At 44.7% G+C, this 9,972-nt stretch overlaps 1 protein-coding gene across 1 annotated transcript; it reads left to right on the top strand.

Moving 5' to 3' along the window:
• Positions 1–4,447: 4,447 nt before the first annotated feature.
• Positions 4,448–5,215, top strand: LOC120662347 (TIR-only protein-like). The gene is made up of 2 exons (XM_039941515.1): positions 4,448–4,959; positions 5,140–5,215. Exons 1-2 carry the CDS (start codon positions 4,448–4,450, stop codon positions 5,213–5,215), a joined length of 588 nt encoding a protein of 195 aa, XP_039797449.1.
• Positions 5,216–9,972: the final 4,757 nt, after the last annotated feature.

Here is a 9,972-nt window from a genome sequence, read left to right as displayed (position 1 = left end):
TGAGGATGTCTCTTGTCTCGTTCACATTGATTATCCTTCTTCATGTCCCAGATTTATGCGTATGCATGTAACTTGCACATTATTGTTGACGTTTGGATCTGATGTATGTGCCCTTTGTTCTTGCAGGCAGAAAGTCTTACCATGTGCTGCTGCCTCTTATGCTTTGATCTAGACCTAACCCATGTCAGGACCTGAAAAACGAGTGAAGTTAATTTTAAGAAACAGGTATTGACGATTTGCAAATTAAATACTCTGGACACTATTCTCCTTGTTTTCTTCTTGAACTCGTGTAAAGCCTATGCTAATTGATGTCATCCGACGCTAGTCAGGCTGCCTTGTTGTGTGAACTTCAAGTTCTCGAACTTTGAACGTGAGATGTTTCTTCTTCGTCTTTCCAGATATTCCGTTGTGCAAATCAGTTCTAGTATGGCTTTGGTTCTTGTTCATAGTGCTATGTGATTGGAGTTTATTTCACATATCTTGTAAAATTTGTTTCCAATTTGCAAGGATCTCCACCAAGATGGGCACTCCAATTTGTATTTGGCAGGGTGAAATGACCGTTTTACTCCTGTCGTTTAAAACTAGCAGTATATGTAGGTTACGCCATAGTGGAATTTATTATCCATCTGGGTTTGAATCATCAAACTCGGCACGGGTGCCTGTATTTTTCTGGATTTATTTCAGGATTTAACTGGCGCTATTTTTTATAGGTAGGTGATGTGCCTGTTGACAGTGAGATGCCTGTAATGACTTCGTCAATCTTGAAGATCTATGAGTCTCAGTCTACAGCATTGGTCTGCTCTTTCTAGGCTTCATAGAATCCTGTGGAATGTACTATATTCGTGATTAGGATATTTCTGGTTGACGCTTAATTTTTCCCGAGTTGATGTTAAGCAGTGCCACTTTCAAAATCTTTTGTTTTGCTTTAGAAAATGCTAAGCAGTGCGACAACGGTAATGATATGGCTCAGACGTTCGATGTCTATTCATCGTCGGACGCTTGACACATTTTGCAAGAGACAAGCACTGATGTTGCAATTATTGATTCTTTACGCTCTGTAGTGGATGTTGTATGAAATAAGATGCTAATGTTGTGGTGCAAATTTTCCATCCTCGAATCGGATGTTAGTCATTTGTATACAACTATACATAGTTTCTTAACGTTGCAAGCAATGATTTATGATATTATTTATTTGTCACTCTGATGTTGTAATTATTATTTATTTGCGACGGACCATCCGACGAAAAATTCTAACCCGATGTTCGGGCGCTAGGAATGCCGTAAAAAAAATTGTTGCAACCAAATCGGTCTCCGTGCTTGTGAGAAAGTTTGGCAAGAAAGGATTCTACCTTTTAATTTGGAGAAAAAAGTTCCCTGCATTATTGAAAATGACCCGGACACATAGGGTATAGGGCCATAGTTGCGATGTGAACCTAAAAAACATTTTGGTATAATAAGTCCAAGTTTTCTGAGATTACAGAGTACAACTCAGACACTCACAACTATGCACACTGACCCTTATGAACACACGTACGCAAACACTACTCCTATGAGCAAGTCTAAGCTAGTTCAGTACCATCAATGGACCTATTAGATTTCTTCTTATTCCTTTTTCTTAGATTTCGTCTTATTCTGAATGAGTTGATCACTCCATCCCTCCTTTTTTTACCCTGAGTTTATTCACTTGATCACCAACTAACTTTCCTGATGGATGCTAAGCAATAACTGATTCCACTAGATGCCGTGCTATCTACTAATCTACCGTGGAACAGCATTTTGTATGTGATATGATTAGAATTTTAGATATTAGTGGCCTTAATTACTTTTCATGAGTGATTCGATTAAAACCTGTAGTGTGGGTCGGCCAGTGAAAAAAAAAAGATAGAGAATTCATGCCCACAGGCCACCGCGGACCAGACCAGGAGTTTGTTGCCGTAGCGCAGGCAAGCAAATTCCGCTTTTGCTCGCGTCGGCGGCGTCGGCGTCCCCAAAACGGCCAAACCCCAACACTTTCATTACATTATCCTGTTGATGAAGCTGAGAGCTTTATGTGACTAAATTGAAAATAAAGTTGATGGGTACTCTGTTACATTGTTACCTTCATTCCAGAAATGAGTGTTAAGAGTGTGACATGACACTGGCAGAACATTAGTGTTAAGACTGTGATCAGAAATGAGTAGTAATAGTTCTTGCTTAATTGAAGATTTTAGTTGTCATTGTTTGTCCTCCTTCATAACCTGAAATGCATAATAAGGTCTCAGGTTTTGTTGAGTTCTGTATCTGATATTTGCGCCCTTTGTTCTCGCAGGCAGATAGAGCATTCTACTGTGTGCTGGTGCGGCAGTAACTTTGATTCAGTTGACTTGGGTCCTCACATATCGCTTGATTTACCTCTTCAAAAACTACAGAGCATTCTACTTTGTTCAAGTGATATGGAGATTGTTAGGCATCTTTAATGCTTCTTTTAGTATATTTCTATTCTAAAGCTTCTGAAACTTTGTGAATTGTGACTTGTGTGAGGGGCATCTCTTCACCACTGGTGTATGTCTATATCTGTATGTGTTGTGTCCAACTGTCATACCATGCTAGCTATGAAGTTCTAGGACCCTGGGCCAGTGGCGGAGCCAGAAATTTGTGGCTGGGTATGCCAAACATAAAAAAAATTCGAAGCTAATACACAGTATAGTTGACGATAAGTTGCATAACAAATTCATAATCGCACCGTTCGGCTACTGTTGCAGCTGCCACCGCCATTTTGCGCTGCCGCAACACGCGGTAGCTGTAGCCGAGCGTGCAACAATAGTGCAGTTGAACGGTGCGAATAACAACCGGTGGCGGCCTCCTTCGCACTGATGCTGGGGCGCTGGCACTGGGACGGCGAGGGGCTTGCGGCCTACCCCTGCCGGAGTTGTCGTTGCCGAGTTGGGGAGGTGGTTAGGATGAGAGAGCCGGACGCCGGTCGCCGGAGTGCCGCTAGACGCTGATCCAGGGGACAGGCGAAGGGCCGAGGGCCGAAGGCGGAGGGCTCAGAGCCAAGGGCCGGAGGTGCACTGGGGCGAACACGGAGCCAGGGGGCTCAGAGCGAGCTGCGAGCAGAGACGGAGAGAATGATTCTTTTGCATTTGGGGCTTCCTTGCTAGGCTTTGTTGAATTGGGTCCATAAGTTGTATATGATACTCCCTCCGTTCCAAAATAAGTATAGTTTTTGGCATTCAAATTTTGTCCCACAAAGAATGCAGTTTTAGCTTGTAATGAAATCCATCTAATTAAAGCAATATCAAGTATACCAAGAAAGCATTGCATAAAAGAACGTATAGAGCGAATCAAATATTCAGTAGATATTATTTTTTTAGTTTCAACGTCTATCCATTCATTAAGGATCCAGAAACCCAAATAAATAATACAGTTTCAATCACAATTGGTAGAAATAATTATGGGTAACAAAGTCGTTTTTTTAATGAGTAATGTGTTTGAATTTTCTAAAACTACACTCTTTGTGCAATAAAGAGAGTATATACATCTATGAATACATGTTGACATTTTCCCCTAAATCTTGGGTATGTCTAGGCATACTGGGGCATACCCCTGGTGCCGCCCCTACCCTGGGCGAATCCTGTTGGGGATTTGGGGATTGGCCGGGCAGCCCCCCCCCCCCCCCCCCCAAAAGGTGGCACCGCCCGAAGGACCGGCTCAAAGGCTACCAGGCGAAATACTTCCTGGGCAAATGTCAACCCTCGGGGCCGAAGGTCCGCTCGTGGTCGGGAGTCACGTGAGGATCCAGGCCGAAGGTTAAGCCGGCTACCGCGTGAGAAGCGTGATCTTGGTTGGAGTGAGCAAATTGAACAGTCCAACCCGAGGAAAAGACCGAATGCCCACTCCGTAATCTCTAAACCTTCGGGATTTGCGGAGGGGTATTTAGGGAAAGATGTAATAGTGTGGGGATATAAATAGCCCCTCCACAACACTGTGTAATAGGTTGAATCTTTTGGAATTATAGTGCAATTTTCGACTGTGCCATCGTTTCTCTTAGCATTCTACTTTCGCTTGTTTCCTCTTTTCATTCTTTCTGTTTGGGTTTCACAACTCCGATCCCAACAAATCCAGTATTTGTGGTTACCAATACGCTGGTCACGCAAAATTATCCACTGCATGTTCGCAATTTCTGAAGAAAAAGGTTGAAAAATCTACGGGTTATTTGTGTGTCATGTTTTGCGCCTTCGCAAGGCACTCTACGCAACAAATTCAGCACGTGCGCCGGGACAGGCTGCGTAACAAATTTCTTGTGTCGAGCAGCAGCTTCCGCACGTCTGCCGCTATAAGAGAATACACGATTGATCGTTGATCGATTCAGTTTCATCAGTCGTCTAAGCTCCCCAGAATAATTCCGGGGAAATCTCAAAGGAAAACTAAAACCTCCGGAACAAGCGAGCTCCGATCTTCCGCGTCAATGGCGTTGGCGTCCTGGCTGCTGCGCAGGTCCGCGACGGGCGGGTCGCCGCCGTCCATGTCCATGGCCGCGGCGGCCACGGGGCGAGCGTACAACGTGTTCCTCGACCACAGCGGGGCGGACACCCGGCACATGGTGGCGCGCCAGCTGCACGACCGGCTGCTGCAGCTCGGCGGCGGCCGGGTCCGGCCGTTCCTGGACGTCGTGTCCCTGCGCCCGGGCGACCGGCTGGTGGCGCGCATCGACGAGGGCATCAGCCAGTGCAGGGTGGCCGTGGCCATCTTCTCCGAGCGCTACCTCGACTCGGCCTTCTGCCTCCACGAGCTCGCCTCGCTGGTGGAGGCGCGCAAGGTCATCGTCCCCATCTTCTACGGCGTCAAGCCCTCCGGGCTGGTCCTGCCGCCGGCCGTCGTCGAGTCCGACGCCCTCGCCCCCGGCGACGTCGAGCGCTTCAGGGCCGCGCTCCGCGAGGCCAGGTACACCGTCGGCCTCACCTACGACCCTGCCACAGGGTACATTACTTCCTGCCTGACGGCGGCCTGGCCTGACGCCCTGACCTAGCTAATAATAAGCTAATAATCCACTCATCACTTGTTAAGCACGCATGTGATGTAACGATCCAACGAGCTTGGAGCAAACTAATAACTAATTGTGTGCTATATATATGCATGGCGACTTCTCTCGATCTGCAGTGATTTGGCCGAGCTGGTGTCAGCGGCAGCGAACGCGGTGATGAAGAGGATTGAGGAAACGGAGATCATGCAATGATCGGTCGTCTTTGTTTCCGGGATGTAATTCGGCTGATGCGATTTAATTTTGCAATCAATTGGCAGGCACATGTGTTTAAAATTGTATGTAAACTAATGATTATTCTTACAATTAATCTGCCACTGCAATGTGATTCTATAATAATATGTGTCTCGTTGCATGGCAGTGTTGAATTCAAATGCTATGTTTTATGTCGCCCATTATTTGCAAATTAAACTTAGCATGGATAGTTTGAGAGAGTGGTATTTGATCTGAGACTTTAGCTTCTTCACCGTGACAGTGCGCGTGTATACACAACTGCCTTTCAGAGAAATTAAACCGCATGTTGTGTGAGTACAGTCTCATCTATTTTCTCAGGGTTGCTTGTATTGCTGATCTTTATCATGCTACAGTACACTGCTGTGTACTTATTTGAACTCAGGTTAATTTACAGAACTCTATAGGAAGTAATACATTGGCATCAGCTTACTAGAAAAGGAACCGCTGAATGGTGTTTAAATATTTTGTTTGTCCAAAATAAATTTAGAGGAAAACATATATGCATTATATATACTTCGGAATGGTGGATAAGTCTTTTTTTGAAGGAGGATTGCATTTGTTAGCTATTTATATATTTTCAAAATATCAATATCTCTGTTATATATGTTGAATGCAATTTGATGATACCAAATGTATGAATGAAATGAATTATGTTCTTACCAAGATCACACATACATATGTCTCCTTATCCCTATATATGTACATGTTAAATGCAACATTATATTGTACGTACTGCAGGAGAGCAGTATTAAGAAATAAAGTCCAGTTTTCCCTCCAAGCTAGTCACCGCCTGTGATATTTTTGGAATTTAAAAACAAAGCCCATTTGATTTGTGTGTTGAATTCTCATTGGGGGTGAAGATTTAATTAATAATATAATTTTTTGACTAAATGTATTTTGAGACTGTGAGTGGCATATGTCTTTGTTTTTTGTTATGGCATTGAGTGTGGCATATGTCTCTGTCATGTTTTCTTATCTCAAATAGACTTGCGCTTCTTATATGACAAGTGATGATGTTATGACTAACTATCAGTATTAATCCTTCAATATTAAAATTGACTCCAAGATATTTTAAAGTTTATGTATTTGTTTATCGGCTATTTATGATAAATTGATCTATTTTCCACATCAATAAAATTGTCAATTTGATAATCAGGGATATGCCCACATCTATGTGACCACACAGTTGCTTCTACCTTTACAATAAACCACTCCCTGTGCCATATTATTTTTTTTGTTGAAAAATTACAATCAAGCATGGTTAATTCATAATCAAGATCCAGCAGGGTGACAGGGCCGGTGTACATACCATAAAACAAAATAAATTATAGAATGTCCCGAATTGTATTTATGTTGTTCCAACTGTATATTGTATGTTTCTTTATGGCTGGTATATAATAATATAAAGCACAACATGTATGGGATCCAATAATATCCCAAACTTCAGGAAATTAATTGATATTGTAAATCTTTATTTTATTTGTTTAGTGAATGGCCAATATAAACTTGATTGAACATTTTGTGGTCTTAAGAATCTTGGTCAGTTATGGCAATTTTTTTTTTGAATTTTTCATCTTCAGGCTTAAATCTTTGTTTTGAAATTTGGGGCACTAAAAGGCCAACAATATCTATGCATAATATAACAAATATGGCCCCATTAGGCCATTTCTTGTGATTTTGGTGATCGAATGACAACGCAATCAATGGGACTAATAAGTATGTGAGATCATATTTATAGGAATTCTAGGTCCCATGGATCAAACCCAAAGTGTCCAATGCGCTGTCGAGATGCTCAAATCATAGTGAAAAGGAAAGATAGAATATATTTGAGGTGTTCAAATGACAGCCGCGACGAGTTGCATAAGTGCAAGAAGAAAACAAGGCACCGGTTAAACCGATGATCGTGCACCGGTAACAACTGACGACCAAGCATCAGTGCAACGGACAGTGTGTTGTTGAGCCAAGAGAAGAAATCCTTAAGCACCGGTTAAACCGATGGTACAAGATGAAGGCATCGCTGCATTCACCTAGGCATTGTCTAGAGAGCATGTTGGGGCTCAGAAGAAGAAGCCTTTAGCACCGGTTAAACCGACGGTGCATCGGTACAAGGCATCGGTGTAATGACGTCAGCACTGTAGTGAGCTGAGGAGGATTCTTAAGCACCGGTTAAACTGACACCGGGCATCGGTTTAACTGATGGTCAGTACGTCAGTTGCAGCTTGTGTCAGAAGGCTCAACGACTATTTCAGAGCCATTAGTGACCGGTTTAACCGACACTTGGGCACCGGTTAAACCGATGCTCTACGCAGAAAGTGGACAACGGCTGCAAACGGCTAGCTCGAGTTGAAGGGCATAGTATTATGTCTTAATATTGTTTATAAATAAAATATACTAATATCATATGGTATTTATGTACTAATCACATGCTACTAACATCATTATAATCACACACTAATAACATCATTAGCTGTAAGTAATTGCGACCAGCGAGTCTGCCTGCATTGGAACGTCAAAATCTATGTATCTGCACTCTGCAGAGCCAAGGTGAGAGGGCCCTTTCGTCTCTTGAGCCAGGCTAGTAAGGCACGAAACAGCAGTAGCACTACCGGAAAACGGCATTTTACCGTGTGCCTAAACTTTTGCCGTGTGCTTTTTTTCGGGCACACGGCAAAGATACTATTTGCCGTGTGCCTCGTAGAAAACACACGGCAAATAAAACATACTCAGCAAACAGCTATTTTCGCCGCGTAACGACCCCAGGCACACGGCAAACAACCATTTTTGCCGTGTGCCGAAGCCCAGGCACACGGCGAAGCCGAAACACGCACATGGCACGTGCTCCCGCCGTCAGGCCCCGTCGCTCGGGCTGACGGACGTGAGTGTTCGCCGTGTACCCGCACGAGGCACACGGCAAAGACGTGATTTCGCCGTGTGCTAAGAACCTAGCACACGGCGAAGCCGCTGTGCCGTCAGGCCCTGGGACGGCGCCTGACAGACGTCAGCATTTGCCGTGTGCCCAAAGAGGCACACGGCGAACGGCTCCCTTTGCCGTGTGGCACACTTCAGAACACGGAAAATATAATTAAAATGTTTTAATTTTTCCTCCCAAAATTTTTCTACATTGTCCATATATTGTTTGGTACTCTATGTTTGAATATGATATTTTTATAGAAATGTTAGTTTTATTTAACTAATTTATTTTATTTTGATGATTTTTGTGGTATAAATCAATTTTTAATTAAAAGTGCATGAAATAATAGAAAAAAATTTGTAAAAATGATTTTCATGATATTGACTGTAGTGTAAAACCTTAACTAGTAATTCAAACAAAATTTCAAAGATTGTGGTAATGAAACATTACGACGATCGTGGTGGCAAATAGTGTTTAAATTCTATAAAATTAGAACGACGTCAGAAAATTATGAGATTTGCCGCAGCTTCATGCTATTATATGTGGAATGTATGGTAAAAATTTGAGCACGATACGAACATTTTGTCACGATGATGCTTACAAATTGAGAGTTTCCCGAAGAAGTTTCAGAGAGAAGAAGAGGATGAGGTTAGATTTGTATGTGTCATGATAGAAAAATTTGAGTTTGACTTTTAAACTTTTTCTATAGACAATATGCGATAATGATTGCTTCATGTTGAATTTTCATATTTTTCGGGTTCATTTGGTATTTTTAATGTATTAATTGCAAGTAAACTATTATAATTGATATAAGTACGTTAAATGTGATTAATAATGACATGAAACAATAGAATGAAATTAGTAAAAAAAATTATCATGTTATTGAGGCCATATAAAAAATTTAAGTGTTTAGATTTAATGATTTTTTGGAAAGTTCATTATCAAACAAGTGCACACGAAATAATGGAAATTTTATTCGCCGTGTGTCTAGACTAAGACAAGCCATGTGTCGCAGATCTGGCACACGGCAGCACACGGCGAATTGTTGCTCGTGACTTAACCAGTGGCCACCACCCGCGCGCGTCACACGCCCACGCACAGCCGCCACCGCCCCCACCCCACCACCACCGCCGCCGCCTTCGACCGCCGCCGTCCGCCGCCGCCCCCTCCTCCTTCGCGCGCCGAGCTTGGCCGGCGCCGCCGCCGCGCACCTAGCCTGGTCCGGCCAGACCCCACCCCCGAGGCCGCCCCCGCCCGCCCCCACGCCGCCCCCGATGCCGCCGTCCGCCCCCTCACTCGCCGGCTACACCGCGTAATTGGCCCCGCGTCACCGTCGGATACTGCTGGCGGCCCCGTCCCCTTCGCTTGTCGGCTCCACCGCTTGGGGAGGCTCTCCGCAGGCACCCGCACCCGTTCTTCCCCACTGCCGGCACACGTGCCGCGGTGGCCGGGCTGGAGCAGGCGCTGTTCACTGCTAGCCCCACGCCCCTGGCCCGCGCGGAACCGGTTCCTCTGCAGTACTGCAGAGGGACTCGGTGCCACTGACTTGCGGGCCCCATGGTTCAGGGGCCACAGGTCAGTGGGAGAGTCTTCTTGCAGTACTGCAGATGAGACTCATCTGGCCCGCGCGCTGTGCAAGGAGCGCGCGGGGGCTCTGTGGTGGCACTGCGGTAGGCGTGCAGCCCCGCCTCCGCCTGTCAGGAGCGCCGCTGCGACGGCCTATCTCTTCTCCTCCGCTCGTCCAAGGCGGTCGTGCGGCCGTGGCTCCGTGCTACGCTCGTCAGCAGGCCTCGGCACCTGGGTTCAA

Source organism: Panicum virgatum, chromosome 2N (assembly GCF_016808335.1).
Source record: "Panicum virgatum strain AP13 chromosome 2N, P.virgatum_v5, whole genome shotgun sequence".
Classification (NCBI taxonomy): Eukaryota; Viridiplantae; Streptophyta; class Magnoliopsida; order Poales; family Poaceae; genus Panicum; species Panicum virgatum.
The sequence above is the reverse complement of the archived record's forward strand: the minus strand, read 5'-3'. Positions and strand labels throughout refer to the sequence as shown.